The sequence below is a fragment of the Crinia signifera genome, chromosome 1, assembly GCF_055691185.1.
Source record: "Crinia signifera chromosome 1, ASM5569118v1, whole genome shotgun sequence".
In the NCBI taxonomy this organism is placed as follows: Eukaryota; Metazoa; Chordata; class Amphibia; order Anura; family Myobatrachidae; genus Crinia; species Crinia signifera.
Genome location: NC_139217.1, coordinates 323,626,828 through 323,650,568, shown reverse-complemented (window position 1 = coordinate 323,650,568; position 23,741 = coordinate 323,626,828). Strand labels below are relative to the sequence as shown.

Genomic DNA, 23,741 nt, shown 5'->3' with positions numbered 1-23,741 from the left:
ATACAACAAGCTCTGTCTACTAGGGAAAAACTATGCAGATGACATAATCTCATCTCAGATTCAGAAACAAAACCCCATCGGACCTCTAGAGGGCGATAGATGCGAGCACAATATAGATTCGGCCAAATAACCAGGATCCGCCCCCCCCCCCCCACAATCGACTGTAACTATAGCAACAACACACCCAACGCTGGGTACGGCTTCTGAACAGAACAGCGCTCCCTCGTCAGCTACAATCATTGGTCAGTTGCTGCCGATGCCCCGCCCTCCTTTACTACCAATATTGAGTTCTACATAGTCGTTTGCTGTTCTCCTGGTAACGTCATTAAGTTGCCACCAGTGAAAGCGAAGCTTCTCGCAGAGCTACGCCCCCTCGACTTCTGTCACGAGAATTCCAGGAAGTGTACTGCTCTCCTTGTCGCCGTTGCGGCTGAGTCTCCGGTGTCATGGCGGCCAGTCAGCAGTGGGTGCTGGTGGAAATGGTGCAAGCGTTCTATGAGGTTAGTGAGCTCCTGAAGTTTGGGAACCGAGCTCTGCACGGGTGATCCTAAAGTTCCGGCCCGGCCTCGGTGTTTTAAAAGTCACCGGCACTCAGTCCGTGTGACTTCCGTGTGTGCTGCCCTCATTGACATGAGTCCTGTCCCCTCTGGTGTCATGTAGCAGATGGAGGCGGCTACCGGTGTGTCAGGTGGTGGAGAGCAGTCACAGTCTCATTCATTAGTAGTACATCATTTATTGCTGCAGAGCTTTAATTGCCCCCTGCTTTTTATTATCCCTCTATAGTGAGAATATGTTCTCTTTCTACTGTTGTATATAGATGTGTATCTATAATGCATAGAAAGGTAGTGGCTCTCATTCCTTGGCAAAGCATAGTGTACAATTCTACGTGCATGCTTTTGCTGACATTACCTTCCACATCAGAAACCCTATTAAATGGTGTAAAAAAAATCTTATTTTCCCTCGTGGGGGTCCACGACCCCCATAGAATTGAGAATAGAATAGGTGGCAAGTGTAGTGAGCCACTGTGCCCACAGCGTGGCGAGCGCAGCGTGCCTGCTGTGCTTCGTTGAGCTCGCCTCGCTGTCTTGAGTCCCGGCAGTCGGGATTCCGATGTCTGGCTAATGACTGTCGGAATCCCGACTGTCTGCGTGTTATACTGTGTTTATACCTGCGCTGTATTGTGTGGTTGGCAGCTCTGCTGTTTTATTTTTTGTTTTACCCGATTTAGCCATTCACATAGCCGCAAGAGGAGTATACATAGATCTTGAGGGAAAGCGGGACATCAGGGACGGATGATTTTTAAATGTTACTAGGATCCTGCGTCATCATTTCACCTTTCCCAGTCTAACATTACTTGGACGTTTAGATGGGGGACTCTAACACCCTTTACTTTGAAGGTATCATATAACACGGGACACTTTTAGCTAAAACCCATAGTTGGGGCTGCCCAATGATCACTGTGACAAATATACAAATAGAGAAAAATGAATGATTGTGTGGTTATAGAAGAAATATACACAAATAAACGCATAAAAGGAGAGAAAAAGGACAAAGATAAACGCATAAAAGGAGAGAAAAAGGACAAAGATAAATAAGTGTACGAATATGACTTTCCTAACAACATAAGGAAAGAATACTGTGCCTTGGTGTATTATTTAACACCCTCCCTTTTTTTTTTTTTATTGTGCACCAACAAATTTGTACCATTTAAGGTGCGTACACACGGGGGGAGATATATTGCTTGCAATATATTGCTGAGCAATATATTGCTCAGTGTCTCCTTTTCAACAAGCGACCAGAGATGGTCGCTGTTGAAAACGAACCTCTGCTGGGGGAGCCGCAGAGGTAATTAGCTGGTCGCAGGAGCAAGCTCCTGCGACCAGCGATTACAATGGGGCAGAAAACGGGAGAGCGCACCCGGCGATTTATCGCCGGGGCACACTCCCAATCACTGGCAATATGGTCGCCTGCGACCATATTCCCAGCGATCATATTCCCAGCGATTATAGCCCCGATCTCCCCCGTGTGTACACAGCATTAGAGAGGTACCACTGATTCCAAATACCGTGAAATTTAATGTGATCCCCCTTAGAGGCATAGTGAAATTTTTCGTGCTCATATACCACGTTAATTAAATTAATCCATTCTTTAAAGACCGGAGCTGTCTTTGCCATCCAGTGCTGTGCAATTATCATTTTAGCCGAGGCCGTGAGCGTTAATAGAAGAGAGCGCTGCTCTCTAGATATGGGTTCTTCTTGCCATGTTCCCAGAACCATGTTTTTGGCCGTAAGACTATCTCGTGGTATCCCCATGTCGACCAAGACCTGGCTTATTTTATCCCAAAATTGGGGACAAAGTTGCTTTACTTCAGTTTGCATTCTTACTTTTGAATATTTTGTTTATTTATTAACAGTTTCTTATTTCTTCTATAGCACACACACATTCTGCAGCGCTTTACAGAGAATATTTGAACATTCACATCAGTCCCTGCCCCAGTGGAGCTTTTAATATATATTCCCTACTACATGTACACGCTCACACAGACATGCTAGGTTAGTTTGTTGGGAGCCAATTAACCTACCAGTATATTTTTCTACTGTGGGAGGAAACCGGAGTACCCGGAGGAAACCCACACTAGCACAGGGAGTATATTCACATTTGGCCATGACTTAACCCCCTCCCCCTTTTTTTTTTTCAAACTGAATGCAGTGGCAGCCAGTGGTGCCACAGGTTGGTGGCCTACAATCAAGTCAAACTATTTATAGCTAATCTGATAGACATAACCAGTGATAGTGGACAAATAGAAGCCATCCCTGTCCACCAACATATAACTTTTTTCCTAATTTTCAAATAATTTTTTTCCTAACCTAAACTTTTGGGCTCGAAGTGCGTGAAAAAATCCTGATATTATAGGGCACAGTACTTCATAATTGACAAGTGCATTTTTAGATTTGACCACACTATGGGCCTGATTCAGTATGGGATGTTTTTTTCCAGGATTCCCAAAACTACAACCCGCACTGGTAGTCAGGGGGATGCCCACCACATGGAAAGGTGGCACCACTCACCCGATCCCACTCTGCAATGCGCCTTCAGTATTTTGCGGGTGCATTTCTAATGTGCAAAGGTTTCTGTACACAGTGAAGACCTCACAATTTATCAGCTGTCCCCCAGATGTGGGCTGACAATTTTTTGGGCAGTCGCGGCGACAGACCTGAAGATGCTCGGTCGCCAAATCCACAATGATTTCTATACACCCTAACAACCCTCCATTGTGCAATTTTTCACAATGCGTCAAGTTCTCAGCCTGGCGCATGCAAAGATCTACAAAAATCGAAATATGTGATTTTTTTGCAGATCTGCTGCCCTTAGTGAATGAGGCCCAACATCATCCGAAATTATGGACTTTGTAGGGATTGCAGCTTTCCAGACATGTAAAAGCTAGGGGTAGCTATGTTACAGGTTATGTAAATGAAAAAAAAAAATTTCTTACAATCTCTTACCTATAATTCTTACCTACCATCCCCAACTTGCACATGCTCACATTCCTTTCCCCCTTGCTCCCTTCATAGCTTTCAAAATTCCCCCAACACCGTCGTAATTAACACTGAACACTTTACAGTATAGAAGTCACCTATGAGTTTAGCAAATCTATAAAAAAGTGTATTGTACAAACTATTTCTTCTTTTTTAGGCACCGGCTTACCACTTGATACTCGAAGGATTTCTTATCCTGTGGATTATTCGACTTCTATTCTCCAAGACCTACAAACTACAGGAACGATCTGACCTCACTGAAAAGGTCATTTGAAATCTAAGGCTTTATGTTTAACGTATTCTTGTCTATTAATCTAAGTACACACTATAATAAATTTTGGTACTTATGTAATATCTGGGTTCCCGTTTTTCTTATGAGACCGCGTCCCCTTGCGGGGCTCGCCACGCTTCGGGCACGGTGGCTCGCTGCACTCGCCACACTATATATAAAATCAACTCCATGCGTAGTTGGATAGTAGGGATATGAAAAAATGGGGTGCATTTAACATGGGAGCCCAGATAATACATAAGTACCTATATTTTTGAAGCTTATGTATGATAACGATATTGTTAAAAATGTTATCGTTAACAATATCGTTATCACACATATGGAAGTAAAATTTTGCCTATGTCCTTTATGACTAGATGCCTATAGTTCATTGAGTACAAACTATAAAGATACAATTTTCATATCGCATAGTATATCATGGTCACTTGTAAAGCATATATATCTTTATAGTAGGACTGCACTTATCGTATAGTGTGTACCCAACTTTATTATTTTGTCAGTTGTAATATTGTCTAATTACATTCAATATGCAGTGTTTATTTATAGCCATACTTATGCATTTATCTGTGAATATTTTGTATATTTATGTGATGGGTATTTTTATATTTAGATGAACTTCATTCAATTGATGTCCCCTTTAAAAATGTAATACGGCCCCATTGTATCAGTGGCAGGTTTAAATGCAGTTTTTCTATTATTCTCAATAATATCTATTATTCTATACAATTAAAAAGCTAATTGGGGGGGGGGGGGGGGGGTTTGAGAATATTCAAGTTTTTTGTGCTAGATGAAGCAAGTGTTAATTAGTATGGGTGCATACATCCTCTGGCCCTGACATTATATTTTGCCATCATCATGATAAGTTGGCAACTAGAGCAGTATTAAATATATATATATATATATATATATATATATATATATATATATATATATATATATATATATATATATATATATATATTATATATATATAGTACATTTGCACTTTATTCATCACCCACTTTGATATATAAGGGTTGGATGGATTGTATTTGTTTAGTTTTGTTTGGCCTCCTGTTGAACAATGCTACAACTGGATGCTCACAGTGTGTGGGAGAGCAGGTAATTCTCCCGACCTGCCACAAGTTAAGCATGATTTTGATGAGAATAGTATCATTGCACTCCACCCAAATCAGTAAGCACATGTGCTATTATATCAGACCGCTAGAAAGATGACTTGGTTTGGTTCTGACATAACACACCAATATAAAATTCTCCCCTCAAGACCGAAGTGTCAGAATTTTTTCTTAAAAGTCCAGGAAATCTAATCAAATGCCAATGCTGCTACCCTCCGCTTCCTGGTAAGATGCTGAAATGGCAATATGAATAAAATGTTTTGATCACCTAATATTATTCAATGTAGTACAGAGAACCTTCTCCATATCCAGCTCTGAAGAAATGATTGATAAATGTATAAAATTATGGTTTTGGTTGCTTAGGAAATTTTATCAGAGTGAGCTGAGCCTTATGCATAGGAAGATAATGCAAATGTCAGGAGTCAGAGTGGGGAGGAGTGAGAGCTGTCTGAGGACATGGGAGAATGAGTAATTGTATGCCAGAAATGTGATTACGAAAGCAGCAGCTATAGGTGATAAATATGTTGTCACTTGCTGTTGGCATTCATTGTTACAACAAACCCATACCATTTACATATTTCTATCGCCTTCTGGACTAAGCAAATATATATTTACAAGCAGTCCAGACTAGAAAGAGAATGAAGGATTTGGGAAATTCTACTAATGCCCCATACACACGGGGCGAGTTGAGCCTCTGTGCTGAGCAATCTAGCATCGCTCAGCACACAGCGCTGCACTAGCAATGTGTGTGGCGCAATCTGGCATGCCGTGTTCTCTGGGGAGAAAACACTGGCAATGACTAGATATTTCAAGCATGCTTGAAATATCTAGTCTGGCAATAGCGACACGCGAGACCGGGCATTGCCGTTGTCTGGGGCCATAAAAAAACCAGTGATACGTGCTTAATTCCTCAGCGATCTAGTCACACTGCAGTAGCCGCCCTTGTGTATGCCCCATAAAACCTTTCAGTGATTTAAAGAGGAATAGTTCCAGATCTATCCAAAGGCTTTCAGACTGAAGAATCTGGCTACAGATATGTCCGCCTACATGACAATCTTCTAGCGCTAGACTTTTTTTTTTTTTTCTTGAATGCGTTTTAGTCACAACACAGTGTGGCTAGTATGCATGTTGAGACTGTGGCGATTAATTTGAAATTACACTTGTACAGTATATCTGTGTGCTAATGTACCGGCCGCAGCTTTTTCCAGTACAAGTTCTATTCTTCTCTGTATACAGATTCTATCACACACGATGGGCCTGATTCAGACTCAATTGTAGTTTAGGGAGGATTTGCTAAACTCTTGGGACTGGCCTGCAGGGAGTTGCTCAGCACAGGTCAAGGCGACCCTGCATGCTGGGTCCGGCCTCGCGATGTGCCCGCAGCATTTTGTGGGCACATTGCTAAAGTGTTCGCACATTACAGTCTACGCAGTATAGCTGTGAAGAAAGACGAAGGCCGGCCATGTTTGGAGTCACAGCAGCTGCATGGAACGTCACTGCTGGTGTCCACCGAATGGACCAGAAACACCTGTGGTGTTTGAACTGCTTTCCCAAAATGCAGCTACACCATCCATGTAAAGGTTTGTCGCCGCCAGCCTGTCACTATTTATACTGCAGTAACGGCAAGACTGCAGTTTATATGTAGTATATATATCAAACAAATCAGCATGGTCTCCTCGTGTGTCCTAGATGCCTGATCTTAGCAGAGTTTCATGGGACTATCACTCTTAAGCATCTCGCTCTGAATGGAGAATTGAGACTAGATGTATGAGGATACAGCTATACCTTGAGCTTCAGAGAGAACAGAGAGGGTGTTCTAAAAAAGGACTCCTATACGCCTTTCACACTGCACAAATTACCTGGGGCGGTGTGAAAGGGCCATTTTGAATGTCCCTGGTCCGGCAATCCGACCCGGTATAAAGTCAACTGGGAACAAATATTAAAAGAAAAGTTAATACGGTTCTTGCAACCTAAGAGATCAGATTAATTTCCACCATGAAGAAATCTCTACCTCTCCCCAAGTGTCCAAAAAATAGCTGTAAAAAGGGTATCTGAGATGGCAATTGTGTTGCGAAGCGCTCACACTTTAGCTATGTGCTGCCAGCCTTGCTCTGTGCCCCACCTGAATGCTAGACCTGTGAGTTGTGGTTTAGCGAATTATTGATAAACTACAACTCACTCTGAATCAAGGCCAAAATCCATTTATGCTAATTTGTGATAGGATTGCTCAAAACCGTTTGTGTATTTTGGTGAAAAGACCTTTCCAGTGCTTTTTTCCACCAGTAGCTGCACAAAAATGGCACATCAATGAATTTTTTTGCTTATTGGAATATGCCACTAGGGTTGGCCAACACTGTCCTCAAGCTATAGACCGTTCACATTTTCCAGACGATATAGCTGGTGCACAGGTGCACTCATCAACAACTGTCATATTTCCAAACATGTGTTGCTTTCATTTCTAACTGACACACTCTACAGATCCACAGATGACCTGAAAACCATGAATGGTAGCCAGAGCCCAGGGTAGGCTACCCCTGTGTTAAAGAATAATATAGGAATCCTCTATTTACTTTTTATTTTATTTTAATAGAGTAATTTTATTTAGGTAACATAGGCAATTACATTACAGAAGTCAATTTAATAAAACTTTTTTTGACAACAGGCTAATGCCATTCATATATGGCATTGGCATTAGCTGCGGGGGCCAATCTCCAGAATCCTTTGCATTCCAGAGCTGTTTATATCTGACAGCATCATATCAGGGGCTGCTCTACCTATCTACTACATTCAGGCGATACTGAATATTGGTGGTTTTCCCTAACTATTTTATGATAAATGTGCGCCTTAGAGAGATCTTTTATCTTATGATCACTCTGAAGTGATATTGTGGTTGACTTGTTGTGCACTGCTTTTCATCCAAATGCTGCGTTATTAGGCTCTCAGATAATCTAGGGCAGTGGTTCCTCAAAGCCCCCAATAATTTATCATTTCCAGGTGCACTGGTGTACTCATTACTCAGACACCTTTTTAACTATCCGTAAGTGATATTTCCCTGATGATTCTGTTGGGAAACCTGTAAAAATGTGCACTGGTTTAGGGTAACTGAATAATATCCACAACTTAGATGAAGTAAATATTTTATTGTTTTGTCTAGTGTAATTCAAGTTCTTTAATAAAAGTGCCGGCAATTGGTTAAAGAGCACAGCTTGAGGGCTCCCTCTTGTGGAAAAAGAGCGTTATCACCCATTCCTTTCAGCCCAACTGACATAAATTGAAGGTCTTGAGATGGATTACTAGACCACAAGGGCTTCTTAGAAGCAGGAGCTCACCAAATTTGTCACTGTGTGACTCGGTGGCGTATCTTTGTGTATGACTTCTCCCATTAAAATGCATTTTACTCACAAAACTTCAGATTCTGCTGAGTAGTGATATGCAGCATGCCTATATTTAGTAAATTACTCCCGCTGTATGGCATAATAAATTAAACATAACCACTATTCTCTTTTCATTTACTTTTGTTTTGTTTGATTTGCAGGAAAAGGAAGAATTGATTGATGAGTGGCACCCGGAACCTCTTGTGCCACCTATCTCTAAAGATCATCCAGCACTCAATTATAACATTGTTACGGGGTAATTGTCTCTTATTCTTTTTCACCCAAGTGAACATGTAATTCAGGAAGCACTGTACAGGTTTATAGCGGGGACCACCTTATATATGGATTTAGGTGCATTAAAAAGTGTTAAATGTCTCTACAGTTCGCAGAAGCATAGCAGCTTGCTGGTGTGTTGGAATATGCTATATGATGACATGCATAGATCATGTTGGATAGACACTATTGTACTCTTTTGTTGCCTAAAACATCACTGCGGAAACACTCCGTGTGTATTCCCTGCAGCGATGCCGATGCGCGGTTCCAGACGTTGGTATCTCTGGCTGGGAAAGTCAGTGCTTGCACTGGCTTTCCCCAGATCTCTGGGTCCATGTTGACTATGTTCACATTCGGGACAAAACCCCCGAAAAACCTATGTCGGCCTTTTGACTGTCGACCTTAACAATGTTGACCTAATACTTGTGTAGACCTTTTGACCCTGTCTACCTTAGGCATGTCAACCTTTTGTCTGTGTCGACCTACAGTGGTCTACCCAATGCATGTCAACCTTAATTTGGTCGACCCAATTACCCATTTTTATGCTTCCAATACTCGCTGTATCCAATTTTAAAAAGCTCTGAAAATCCTGCGGTGGAGTTGGAGGGGAGACCACTTGCTCCGGGTGGATTCGGTATGAAATCTTGACAGGGTCGAAATCCCGAATGGGTCATAATACCGACAAGGACAAAATCCCGACATTTAAAATCCCGACAAGGACAAAATCCCGACATTTAGAATGTACAGGGGTACTTGTGTATTATAGCGGCGCCCCCGATTTCCATTGCCCGATTTTTTAATCGCATCGCATGCCATGCACCCGATGGCATGCGATGCGACGCGATTTTTGCCCCCTATACGATGAAAGATTGTATAAGCACCCTAAAGGGTGCTTTTAAGCACCGTAATGGGTGCTTACAATGTTAAATGCACCCCCACGCCACCCCCCCACTATAAACGTGAACCCAAAGCGTGGCGAGCGGCGGCGGTACGCGTCCTCCGACCTTTTCATACCCCCACTATCCACGTCGGCGTGGAGTTGAGAATAGAAAGTGTGGCGAGCGCAGCGAGCCACCGAGCCCGAAGCGTGGCGAGCGCACGCGGATACCTTCACAGGTATCGGAGTCCCCTCGCGGCCTTCACAGGTATCCGCGTCCCCTCGCTGCACTCGCCACGCTTCGGGCTCGGTGGCTCGCTGCGCTCGCCACACTTCCTATTCTCAACTCCACGCCGACGTGGATAGTGGGGGTATGAAAAGGTCGGAGGACGCGTACCGCCGCCCCTCGCGGGATCGCTGCGCTCGCCACGCTTCGGGTTCACGTTTATAGTAGGGGGGTGGCGGGGGGGTGCATTTAACATTGTAAGCACCCATTAGGGTGCTTATACAATGTTTAATCGCATTGTATGGCATTGTATGCCATATACAATGTCATACAATTTTAAAATTGTATGGCTTTGTACAATATCGCGCGATATCGCGTCGCATCGCATACCATCGTATGCCTTATGGTATGCGATGCGATGGGCGCCGCCAAAATACACAAGTACCTGTACAGGTAAAACAGTCAACATGACTTTGTGTTAACAGGTCGCGAGGTCGACATGGGTTTTGTCACTGTTTTTTTACCCGAATGTCGACACGGACACAGTTTGAAGTGAACCGCAGCCCCTTGCCCTTCGGGCACACCATTTTATTCTCCCACCACGCCCTAGTGGATGGTAGGGCATGAAATACCGCCTGTTGGCACACTTCTGGTCAAAAAACAGTGGGGAAAAAAAACCATGTCGACCTCGCGCCCTGTCGACACAGTCATGTTGACTGTTTTACCTGTACATTCTATATGTCGGGATTTTGTCCTTGTCGGGATTATGACCCATTCGGGATTTTGACCGTCGGGATTTTGACTGCATCCCCTCCGGGTGGTCTCCACATCATCTTTATTGCTGGAAGGCTCAAAGGGTGGTGGGAGATGATCTCACACTCGCGCAATACACTCACATTGTCAGCGGAGCTGCAGGAGTCCCAATCCTGACACTGGATGAAGAAGACACTGCTTCGGAAGGTGAGTAATTACTGACTAAGCTAAAGGTGCCCACACATGGTACGTTTTGCATTGAATCTAGTTCAAATTGTGAACTAGATGCGATGCGATCTAGTACAGAAAGTACGCAAGCCTACATAAACACAGTGCGATGTGAACTGCATGCGATGCGTTTTTAACTAAAAAGTTCAAAATGCATTCGACCATCACACCGTGTGTGGGCACCTTCACTAGAAACGTCCAGTTGCTTAAGTAGTTCTCGTGGTTGTGCCTGGTCAGGATCACTTTCACTAAAAATAATGAATTTGGAAAAAATCAGGGTACTTGTTTCCTAGAACGGCCACAATCGTGAGTGATCGTGGCTCTTAATTAAGGGACACGATCCTCACGATGTGGCCGATTTTTTACAATTTTTTCACTTTGATTGACAGAAATCGGGTCAATCGGTCGGTCGCGACCAATTAAAATCGGCCGCGATGCGACCGACCGATTGACCCGATTTTTCCATAGACTTCAATGTTAAAAAATCTTTTAACATTGAAATCGGTCGGTCTTGTGCCATTATAATGGCACAAGATGAGATGGACTTGATTAAGTCCATCTCACATAGGGAAAAATGATAAAAAAGGTGAAATGGGCCAATATGACCCATTTCACATTTTTTATGTGCCCGCCATGACCCCACGATAGACGTGAACCCGAAGCGTGGCGAGCGCAGCGAGCCCGCGAGGGGCGGCGGTGCGCGTCCTCCGACCTTTTCATTCCCCTACTATCCACTAGGGCGTGGAGTGAGAATATAATAGTGTGGCGAGCGCAGCGAGCCACCGAGCCCGAAGCGTGGCGAGCGCAGCGAGCCCCGCGAGGGGACGCGTATACCTGTGAAGTTAGACGCGTCCCCTCGCGGGGCTCGCTGCGCTCGCCACGCTTCGGGCTCGGTGGCTCGCTGCGCTCGCCACACTATTATATTCTCACTCCACGCCCTAGTGGATAGTAGGGGAATGAAAAGGTCGGAGGACGCGCACCGCCGCCCCTCGCGGGCTCGCTGCGCTCGCCACGCTTCGGGTTCACGTCTATCGTGGGGTCTAGCACACTTATTAACATTTGGGGGGGCAATTTAAACAAATCTGGTGGAAAAAAAAAAAAAAATCGGGTGAAAAATCGGTCGATCGGATCGGTCGCATCGTATGCGACCAAATCGCATGCGATGCGATCGATCCGATTTTTTATCTTACGACCACAACGATCTAAATCGTTGTGGCCGTTCTAGGAAACAAGTACCAAAATCAGACCTGCTCTGGGATGTGTGAAAAAGATGCACCAAGCTTTAAAAATGATAAAGTGGAGAGTGATAAACAACCAGCCAATCAACTCCTAATATTTTTTTTAAAACCCAGTCTAAAACATGACAGTTAGGAGCTGATTGATATTTGTTTATCACTCTCCACTTTATCACTTTTGGAGCTTGTTACATTTGTTTCCCAATATTTTCTGTTGTGTTTCTAAATTGCCTTTTAATGTAAACAAATGACAGATTGTACAATAATACTTGTAATGAGACTCCTGGATTAGCTTACTATTGTTTCCCGTTATGATCTGTCTTGCAGGCCACCAAATCACAAGATTATTGTAAATGGAAAAGAATGTATCAACTTTGCCTCTTTCAATTTTCTTGGTCTGCTTGATAATGATAGAGTTAAGGTTAGTAGCATTATTGTTTCTCTCTGTTTTATAAGTCCAATGCCATGTCCCATTTTCAGCAATGACTCTTTGCATCTGGCTCATTGAGTTGGTCCTCTGGTTATACAAAATGACCAGCAGATGGCACGATCAATGGTTTGGTTAAGCACTTCTAATGTGGCTCATTAGGTCGGCTTGGGTATGGATCCAAGGCTAGACCTTTTCTAGGTTGACATGAAAATGGTCAACATGCACAAGGTTGACATGAGGTTTTTTTTCAGTTTATTTGGTTTTTTTTTTGTGTGTTTTTGTAGACACCTGAGCACATGGACCCCCCAATAAATGTAGCACATACCCTTGCATGGCTTGCTATGCTCCCTGCCACTTTACCATTCCAACCCGTCCGGCACCCATTTGGGTCAATCCACTTATTGACTAACAGGATTTTTTTATTCTGTCCTATCGCCATCCTATATAAGGATAAGATTTTTATTGGATTTTACTAATAGCTATGTGTGGGGTTTATCTAAAACAATCAGGTACATAAATTAAATCTTTCTGTGTATGGCCAGTTTTACAAATTTGTAAATAATGTCAGAAATATATTTAAGTTTATGCTCTTCGTACTTTTTTCATTCCGATGTGGTAAACTCTTCTTTAGTACAATATGGTATGCTTATTGTAAACGTGCATTAACCCCTTCAGTGGTGTGTTTTTATTTATTTATTTTTATTTATTTATTTTTAGGGAGCGCTCCCCACTGGGCTAGTTTTTTCTGGGGAGGGCTCCCTAAAAAAAAAAAAAATACACCACCACTGTGTCTCCAGGTCCAGGCAGCGCCGGCAACCGGCGTGACGTTGCCGCACAGTTATAGACCGTCACACAGCCGGGGGAGGGGAAGGGGACACCCTGCCAAGCACCTGGAGCCGGGCAGCGCTGAGCCGGGCAGCTTCAGCCATCAGCTCAGCGGTGCTGCCTGGCTCTAACAAGCGGTAATCCCAAGAATTCTCCGTGCTTGCCAGTCTGGGCAGTAAGGCATAGCCCAGAAAATTCTCGGGATTACCAGCGAAGGGGTTAAGGCACTAATTTAGCCACTTCGTATTCATTAGTATTTTTGAGTACATTTTCACCCATGCCATTTCACTTTTTGGGGGGGAGGGGGTGGGAATGGATTGGCATGGGTGAAAATGGACCCAATAATAGTCTTCTAAAACACTCACAAATTTTACCAAAAGTAGTACTAGACTGTGGTGGATCTGCATGAGCATTATACTGAATCCAATTCGCCCTAAAAAGGGCAAAAAAGGCTGAGGTTTTTTTTTTTTTCGACTGGTCGAAAAATCGGACAATAATTGAATGACCCACCTTAAGCTGGGTATATGCTGAGCGTTGTGTGCCCATAGACTGTGGGAGACTGGAGTCTACATCGGCAAGTGCATACACACTTGCCAATGCCGGCGGCATCTGAGTGCTGGTGGCAGCCAACTGAGCATGATGCGTGGGAGCGTGCTTCATCAGCAACATAGCGGGTACACACCAGTTGATGTGCCCCATATGACACTCTGATTTGTTGTACTACATCAAGTGGTTACAGCTAGAAATTGCTAGGGCATTGAACATGATCATTTTGCCTATACTTTACACTTTTAATTGTTTTCTTCAGTTTACACAAGTGTTTGATCTTTTTTTTTAAAGTTTGTCTTTGCTGCTGCTGGCTTTTTGCCATGTTAATCATGCAGTGTTCTGCAATACAGCAAAATTAATTTGGTTTGTTTAATATATTATTTGTTTATTGTGGTAATTTCTTGCTGTAAAATAAAAAAAAACCATCATGTTCTGTAATTGCCTGTTAAGTACTGTAGTTATTGTTATGTCTTTTTTTTTTTTTTTTTCCATATCAATTTTTTTTTTTTTCTTCTTCTCGCCATCATTTTAGAGTGCAGCATTGGCATCACTTAGGAAGTATGGTGTTGGGACATGTGGCCCGAGAGGGTTTTACGGTACATTTGGTGAGTACCTATGTTATGTCTTAAGGTCACTGCAGAACCGATGAGAGGCGCCTCCTATTGTATTCAAATCTTATTCCACAAACTGCTTCTTTAGAAACCTGCAGAGAATAAAAAAGCCTGTCTGTCCTGATAATTCTCACTCGACACGCAGAGAAAAGAACATGTACCAGGTCACACCTCCAGGTTTCTTACTGGACTTTGTTATGTTGGCTTTACTCAACCGGCAACAAATTCTCCATGTTTCCTTTATTTATGTGCTATGAGGTGTTTTTTCTTTTTTCCATTATTTGACCTATGAAGCTTCCAGAAGGAAAGAAAGAGCTTTATACCATATCCAGTATTAGTGTCTGGCTGGGGGATTCTATATACTTGGTGGATTGTCTACACTTTGCACTATTGGTTAGAACATGGGTCCTCAAACTGCGGCCCTCCAGATGTTGTGAAACTACAAATCCCAGCATGCCTTGCCACAGTTTTAACACTCCCTTATAGCAAAACTGTGGCAAGGCATGCTGGGATTTGTAGTTTCAAAACATCCGGAGGGCCGCAGTTTTGAGGACCCATGGGTTAGACATTTTATTCACATTTGGGGTTTTATTGGGAGTTATATTATATCTCTTATATATTTGGCCACAACTGTCAGCCTGTGACTGTGTGTATAATGCTGGGTGGAGTCATGGGTGGAGTTATACACACAGTCACAGACTCCAGTCCTCACAAACACTATAGCTCAGCTGCAGCAGGGAACCGAAAAAGTTCCCCATCATGTGCACACATCCCCACAGTTCACACACATTATGCAGTGATGGGGAGGCACCAGCACAGCCACATACCTCCCAGGTCCTCCTAGGGTGCAATACTTCATTGGTCCGGCTTGTCCCCCAAAAGCTGCCTCCTTTTAAGCCCAGGTTAGTAGACACACACACACACACACACACACACCCCCCACACCCTAACTCTGCCTATACACTCCCTCACCCCGAAAGCCTAACTCTATTTATACAGTACACCCCCGCAAGCGTATACACATCCCCCTCCCCGCAAGCCTAACTATCTTGCAGAACACCCACCCCTACCACTGTACACTGTCACCCACCTGCAGCCACTCCACGTACCCCACTTCCCCAACCGCACTACTAATGCACTCACCCTCACCACTCAAACCTCCTAGACCCCCACAACACTCTACCTGCCCATTACCCTACCGCATTACCAACGCGCCCATCCGTCCCACACCACCACCGCCTCCACACCAATAAGCACCCTCCCCCACCCACACCACTACAATACGCACGCAACACAAACGCACCCGCCCCTCCAGCACCCACAGGAACCCCGCATTCACTTGCACAACCGCCCCTCCTACACCTACACTACACTCCATCTACCTGCAAAAACACTGCACCAGCCCCTCCTAGTCCGAATACACCAACACACGCCACCCCTCCACCCCTCCACCCCAAATTCCTTAACTCAAAGTATCCATGCACCCACCCATGGTAACACCATACCCGCCCATCCCCCACCTACACTGCCGATGCACCCATGCCTCCCCCAAACACACTACCCTTGCTACTACACCCACACCACCACCGCAAATGCACCACACTAAAACGGTGCACCACCACACCTAACCAACCCACACCACCCACATGGCCAACCACCCCACATACACTCCACCACACACAATATCCCCCCATCCGCCACTTCACAACACACACCACACCCTAATGCCTTTTCACACCCTTGCACCCAACCTTCACACACCCACCACACCCCTACCTACAACAACATCACCCCCCAACACCCGCAGCACTCCCACATCCACCTGCAAAAACACTGCACCTGCCCCTCTCCATCCCGCAGTACCCCCCGCAACAAGCAGCACCAACACTGCAACCGCCCATCCCCCTCCCACATTACCCACACACCCATCTGTCTCTTAACCACACCACACACTTCCCACAGCACCCCCGCAAATGCATGTTTCGCAACCGGTGCACCCACGCATCACACATACACACACCACCCACACGGACCATCACCCCACGTGTAACTCCACCACCCACACTATCTCGCACCTCACACTAGCCCACCCACAAGCAACCTCCGCCACACTTGCACACCTCTTCCACACACCATACTACAACACACACCACACCACTGCACCCGCTCCTCCACCACGACCCATAGCACCCTGCCATCCACTTGCGCAAACACGATAACTGCCCCTCCCCCACCAACTCTACACCAGCCTTTCACACATCCACAACATGCCCAAACCCCTTCCCTAACCCACCCCCAACCCAACTACAGCACCCTCACCCCTGCACCTCACACACCCACACCATCCACATGCACCTCCAACGACACCAAGCCCCCCTCCCCCTTTCACCACACACAGCACCCCCACATCCACCTGCCAAAATGCTGCACCTGCCCCTCTACATTCCGCATTACCCCTGCAACCAGCCACACCAACACCACAGACTACCATCGTCTGTAAGCACTGTTCATACCAACAAAATACCCTACACCCTCTTCACAATCAAATTCCCTTTTCATCTTAAAAATGAAACCTCTAACTATAGTACCAATACAGGTAATCCTCCATATAATACAAACCAGATTTCACACACTAAAGGCGTTCACATGTTAAGTGGGTGGAGCCCCTTACGACGGTGTGAAGAGCGCCCGTAGGGCACGATAAATCACCTAGTATATAATATGTGTGATTGTGTGCAATACCATACATGCCCATTAGAAGGCGACCCTTAGCCACTTTCTTTGTGAATAAAACTGATAAATATAGGGGATTTTTGTGAAACTTTTTTTTTATTCTTCCCCTTGAATTACTTGTTATGCCTATGGTCAGAGTATCTCATTCCCTGTGGTATTTCACATTTGTAAATGTGGTGTAACAGCTTTTTGTTAGGAAAGCCAAGGTATGCATTGATTAAGACCCTAATACTTATCTAAAAAGTGGAACAACCATGAACTTACTCACTTGTAGCCCTATGTCTAACCCCGACTTACTACTATTGTATTTTTGAAATGTCATAATTTTTTTTTCTCATAAAGAAGGCTAATTGTATCAGCTTTACACTACTAGCTTATTTGCAACTCATTGTGCAGTATTATTTAGATGTTCCTGTCATACTTATGTCTGACCTAGTGTTAACCTTTTTCTGTGTCGACCGTTGCAAGTCGACATTTTGTGGTCAACGTTTTTACTCTCAACTTAATGAACCAAACTCATCCTGAGCATATTAGTTGATGCATTTGCAGCACCTTTTATAAGGGCACTTAACTTGGATTTCTGTTAAATGCAGCCTGCTGGATTTAACCACAAATTGAATTTGGCCCACAGTTATGTATTAAGGCCCATACACACTATAAGATTATCTTTTCATTTGCTCCCAAAAATCTGCAAATTTTTGGGAGCAAATCACAATTGACTATTTGCTCCTAAACATGAAAAACAGACAAAAATGGTCAATCGGACAAATTGTTTAAATCAGTTTATGCCGATTACTTCTTTTGTCCATTTTCCAGTTTTGGGGTGCAAATGGCTTATTGTAAATTCTTCCCCCAAAAAATCCAGATTTTCATTCCAACCAGCCAGATTGGAAAGCTATCATATATTGTTGTATGGGCCTTTAAACCCAAACATTATTCAGAAGACCAATGGTCTTAAGGAAGGGAGTGTAGCTAGTATGTGTCCATCTGATTTGCCACTTGTTGTTATCCTCTAAAATATTTCAATGGACTATCCTGAGGTAATTTGTTCACTATCTGAGGCACAAAATGAAGTATACAGATGTGTCCTCACACATATAGCCTCGTGCAGCAGGAGGTGTCTGGCGTAGTGAGCCCACAGGTCCTGTGCAAGGTGCAACTCTGCTAGCATTGAGTTTTTTTTTTTTTTTTAGACAAAAGCTAGTATTATAAATGTATGCGAAGGTGCAAGTGTGCCCTGCACATTAAGCCTCTACTGTTTAATGTGTTCTCCCACTTATTCCTTTTTTCTCCAAACTAGTGTAACATGTCTGGTGCATAAGCACTTCTGTAAGTGATACTTATTAAATAAATTTGATGAAATATTAGCTAAATCTGGAGCCAAAATACTATTTTTCCTTTAAACAAGCAAAAAAAATAACCCTGCAATTGTTCAAATGGTGAAGGGATTCCTAAAAATTCCTTTTAAGCGTATTTTGTGGGCATCTAGGTTCCATGCATCCCAAAAATAAACACAGGATTGAGGCTATTTAGCCCACATGGTGCGGCTTCTACCCAATCATGCTGCACTGAATCGTCAACCGAATACATGGTTTCAAAATTTACTTTAGGCCAGTTACTGAATGATATGAACCTTAGCTTGGTCAGTTTTTATTTATTTATTTATTTATTTATTTTTATAGTGTTCATTCTAGCACCCGCCATATTTGAAAACCCATGCAGTTCCTCTTCCCTGCCTGGGGAGTCGCTGTCGGCTCTGGTGTTTCTAGCACAGGTCTGTTTTGCATATCAGTGCTGATATACAGACCACACTGTGCTAGAAGCACTACAGCAGACAGCGACACCCCAGGCAGGGAAGAGGAACGGCATGGGATTTCAAATATGGCGGGTGCTAGAATGAACACTATTTTATAACTGTTATTGTTATTGACCGGAAAAATCTTTACAATACAGAAATTATCGGTTTTCTTGTTATGTCCTTGAGTTGCAGTGTCATATGAGCAATTTAGAATATTCACAAAAACTACCACATTATTTGAATGCAAGTTTTAACTATAATATTAAAGGTAATTAGGATCCAGAATATACCAATGTGATTTTGTTCTCATGACATTTAAATGTAAATGCCCCCATACATAAGGCCATCTTGTCCAAAGGACAAGTCGGACCTGATTTCCCTGACAACTCCCTGGGAGGACTAGAATATGATTAGGCAGTTGATGTCCCAAGTTTTGCTTGTGATAAATCGCATGCGATTTATCACATGCTGCAGACGAAGGGAGCCGTGATCTGTGGGGGGAGTTCGCAGAGAGCCGAACAGGGGAGTCATGAGCCAGGAGCCCATCTTACATATGAATGGGCCAACATCCTACCATTTAAGCTCTCAGCCAATCACTGGCTGCCCATTCATTTGTATGGTGTTTTTTATAATTTTTTTTTTTTTTTTTTTTTAAGTCCAATTGCTGCCTGGCTTCCCCTGCCCACCACCTCTGTGCCCTCCCAACCTACAGATTCCGATCCGATGTGCATGGGACTGTGCATCAGGTCGGACAGGATGTCAAACACATGAGATTGTTTGATTTATCGGCCTGATTTTTCATAATCTGGTCAAATTGGATCAAATCTCACTAGCCTATGGGGTCTTAACAACTGAATAGCTCTTGAGTTAGGTGGACAAGATTCCCTATTGGTTAATGTTACACAAGGAAAGATCTGGTTAGGAGTCCACCGCTGATCCTACTTCTAATATGGAGGACTGGTAACCATGCATATGACATTCACTCTTCCCAAATGTAATAAACATTCCTCAATAGTTGTTCTTGACCTAATTCAATCATAATAAAACCCAGACAATGTTCTGAATATTTTAGACCGTTAAGTGTATAAAACTTGAAGCGGAAATCTTTAATGTACGTTACAAGAGTTCATTTTATTTAATTTTTTTAAATGAAAAAGTTCCATGTTTGCTGTGGTTTTATCTAAAGCTTCCATTTGAAAGCTAACTTGGGAAGTGAAGTCATGGACTGCATTATTATTGCAATGTGCGTACATATGGTAGGGCTTACCATTTGGAAATGAGGATGGACTGCTGTTTAAAGTATGGTTACAATTATATATCGTATATGTCTGCTCATAAATTATCAAACGCAGATTTACAGTGCACCAAGCACAACAAACAATGTTCACAGGAACGATTGAAGTTTGAATATACTGAGTTGCTTCATTACTGCAGAACAAATGGATGCAATATAGTAATGTACAGATGAGTATAAGTAGTAGTGCTGTTGCATAGTGGAGGGTATGAAGTCTGTAGTGCCCGTACACTGTGAGAATGGGCAGACTCTGCTCTGCAGATGATGGAGCCGGCTTTGTTATTTTATAGCCTTCCGTAATGACTCTGTTTCTATCTAGGTTTAGCCTATTTAATGAAACACTGAGATTCTTAAGCTGGGTACACATCTATACAATCCCTGTTTTCTTCCGACCGACCGCAGACCCGTCGGACCGTCCACAAACAACAGCCGATACGCGCGTACACACCTGTACAATTTTGCTTGCGACGTCCGATGTACTCGTGTCCAAACAGTCACAAGAAAAAGATTGTACCACCGTACACACTGTCTCGATTTGGGCTATTGACACGTCATATGTAAACAAAATTATCATAATGGGCTGGGCATACTTATAGCAAACCACTATATACGCGAAATTAGTCAGCCAACAGAGTGACTGAACTTCTATATAGACGAGTTGTGCGTCTAAATTTTATTCAGCCGGCAGGGTGACTAAACTTCTATATAGATGGGTTATGCGTCTATATTTTAGTCACCCTTTTACCCGTTAAAAATAAAAACTACGTGGGGTCCCCCCCACGGCTGTAACCAGCACCAGGCTGAAGAGCCGGGGCTGGTATTAAAAAATCAGGAAACCCGACAAATAGGGCTTCGCTGATTTTTTTTTTTTTTTTTTTAAACCAGCTCCAGGTCCGGTTCCCAAAATACAGGGGACAAAATGACTAGGGGTCCCCCGTATTTTAAGAACCAGCCCCAGGCCAAACCAGCCAGCAGTGTAATGCCACAGCCGGGGGGGAGACCTTTTTATACAAGTCCCCCCGGCCAAAGCATTCAGCCCTCTGACCAGTCAGCTTGGCCAGGGGTCCTGGGGAAGTGGGGACCCCCCCAATAAAGGTCCCCCCCCTCCTCCAGGACTTACCTGACCAGGCTGAAGCCTGGTGCTGTCCCCGGTGACCCTGTGCGGTGGTCACCGGGCTGATTGAAGTGTAAAAAAAAATAGAATAAAAACTGTTGTCTTTTACTGTGGAACTATGAGTCCCAGCAAGCCTCCCCCGCATGCTGGGACTTGGAGAACCACAAGTCCCAGCATGCGGGGCATTAAAGGGCCCGCTGGCACTTGCAGTTCCACAGAAAAAAAATAGTCAAATAAACACACTGACACACACTGAAAATAAAACTTTTATGCATCCAAAGCCCATACATACTGATACTTGCCTATCTTGAGCCCGTCGGTAGGTCCCTGGGTCCGGTCCGGTGCCTTGGTTCCAGGGCTCCAGGGCTGAAGAGTCCAGGGTCCCGGATCCGAAGAAATCTTACTCACCCAGGTCCTCTGGCGAAGATCCCGTCATCTTCTCTGTCTTCTCCGTCTCCGCCGTAGTCAGCCGCCGGTACCCATTGGACTTTGAGAGGCGCAGAGCAATATTGTATATTTAACAAAGCAGGTTTAAAAGCTTCATTCAGAATTTTTCAAATGACAACATTTAAAGATGGACCTTGTCTGTCTTATACAACCAATGTTCCTAAACCAGAAATATTTTCTAATGCACTTAATGACCCATTACATTTAGGACTCTTTTTATTATGTTTACGTGTATGTGAATAGTAATGTAGGGTACACACCAGAACGACCATAATCATGCGACGATCATGAAACGGTTTCCTGAAATTGTACGATGGCTGCTCAATTGTGTTGGAGTACACGATTTGCAGCAGGTGAAATCTCCAAATCGACCAAACGACTGGCAGGAATGCGCATTTGAAGCATGTACAATCCTGTGTGTGTTTTTTTTTTTTATTTTTTTTTATTTTTTTGCATATGATCGGTCTTTAGACTTGTCGACTTTGGAGGGAATTGAGCCCAAATTGTTGTGGCGTGTACCCAGCATTAGTGTCCTTACTGCCAGATACGGGTTGAGTATCCCTTATCCGAATATCCGCTATCCAAATTATTCCGAAAACCATACATTCCAGAAATAGATTTTTGTTTTTTTCCTTCTAAAAGCACTACTGGGGACATCTGTAACGGCACTCCTGGGGACATATGTCACTGGCACAAAATATGTGCAAGAAAATGATTGCTTGGCATTTAAATTCAGTATCTGAGATAGTACACAAACTTTGTTTCATGTTTTGAAACCTTGTTTTATGCACAAAAAATATATCTTTTTGTGTATTTGAAATGTTTGTACAACTTAAGTGCAAGATACATCATTGAAATACAAAAATATTCTGAAATACGGAATAATCCGTTATCCAAAGTTCTTCAGGTCCTGAGCATTTTAGATCAGGGATACTCAACCTGTACTATTTCATTGTACTTTACACGTTTTGTTTGTATCAATAGCTTTGAGGCTGCAGTTGCCTCTATTTTGGTACAGAGGTCAGTGGATATTGATCCTTTTCACAGTATTGTAAGACTAATATACATACCAAGAACACCAAAATGAATTGTTGAGTGGCCAAATTTTATAACCACCAGGCAGTTTTTTTTTTTTTTGTAAATGAGCTGTTCTTCAGATACTGATGTGTCCTTTTACATCTAGCATCCAAACGTCATGTAGCGCCCTCGGCTACTCTTGCTAAGCCAAATCACTGCTTGCCATTCTAAAGGGGTATACACATGGGGCAATGTGTGCTTTGCGTTCTGTACAAAGCAATGTAGGCTAAGCGATTTCCCTTTAGCTTCCTTGTGTCTAGATCACCCATACACACATGGTGATGTGTGCCAAGTGATATGTAGTAACCAGTGTTCTGTATGCACTTGCTAAGCGATTAAACTAGATTTTGCCATGCATGTGCTAAAGATCTGAGTTTGCAATGTCGACATGCGGGTCCTCATTTCACCATAGCCTGTACCAGGGCTTAAAGTGGTGCTGGAGCGGTGGTGGAACTTGTTTCCCTCTGCCACCTAATTTCCCCCCCCCCCATTAGGCAGAGTCAGGACCAGCAGTAGGGTATTTGGCATCCCCCTGCAAACTAGAATGCTTTTCTGTTAGAATTACTGTGCAGGGCCAAGGTGGAGGTCAAACTAGTTCCACCTCACTATTATATGTGAATGAACCCAGTTAACCCTCACTTTAACCCCTATCCTGTACACACTGAGCCATTTGTGTCTAGAATGATCGCTAAGAAAAATTGCTCCTGCATGAAGTCACATTGTAACATACCATTGCAATTTGAACCCCAGACTGTGCCTATGGGAAGCAAGTACCCTATCCATTAGGCCAGGCAGGGCGCCTGTAAGGAGTGTTACCTGTTGTGACAACAACTACCATAGAGTTATTTAACCCCTTCCCGACATTTGACGTACATTTACGTCATCGTCGGGATGTACTTCCCGACACATGGCATAAATGTACGTCATGAATGTAAACTGTCACCGCGTCTATAGACG

The 23,741-nt window shown here is 43.6% G+C and overlaps 1 protein-coding gene across 1 annotated transcript in view; it reads left to right on the top strand.

Moving 5' to 3' along the window:
• The first annotated feature begins 271 nt into the window (after window positions 1-271).
• SPTLC1 (serine palmitoyltransferase long chain base subunit 1) overlaps window positions 272-23,741 on the top strand; it is a 68,102-nt gene continuing 44,632 nt past the window's right edge. The window contains exons 1-5 of the mRNA XM_083187756.1: window positions 272-500; window positions 3,694-3,801; window positions 8,476-8,570; window positions 12,234-12,327; window positions 14,243-14,315. Coding sequence (XP_083043882.1) covers window positions 447-500; window positions 3,694-3,801; window positions 8,476-8,570; window positions 12,234-12,327; window positions 14,243-14,315 — 424 coding nt within the window. The 5' untranslated portion in view covers window positions 272-446. The remainder of the gene's footprint in view (window positions 501-3,693; window positions 3,802-8,475; window positions 8,571-12,233; window positions 12,328-14,242; window positions 14,316-23,741) is intronic.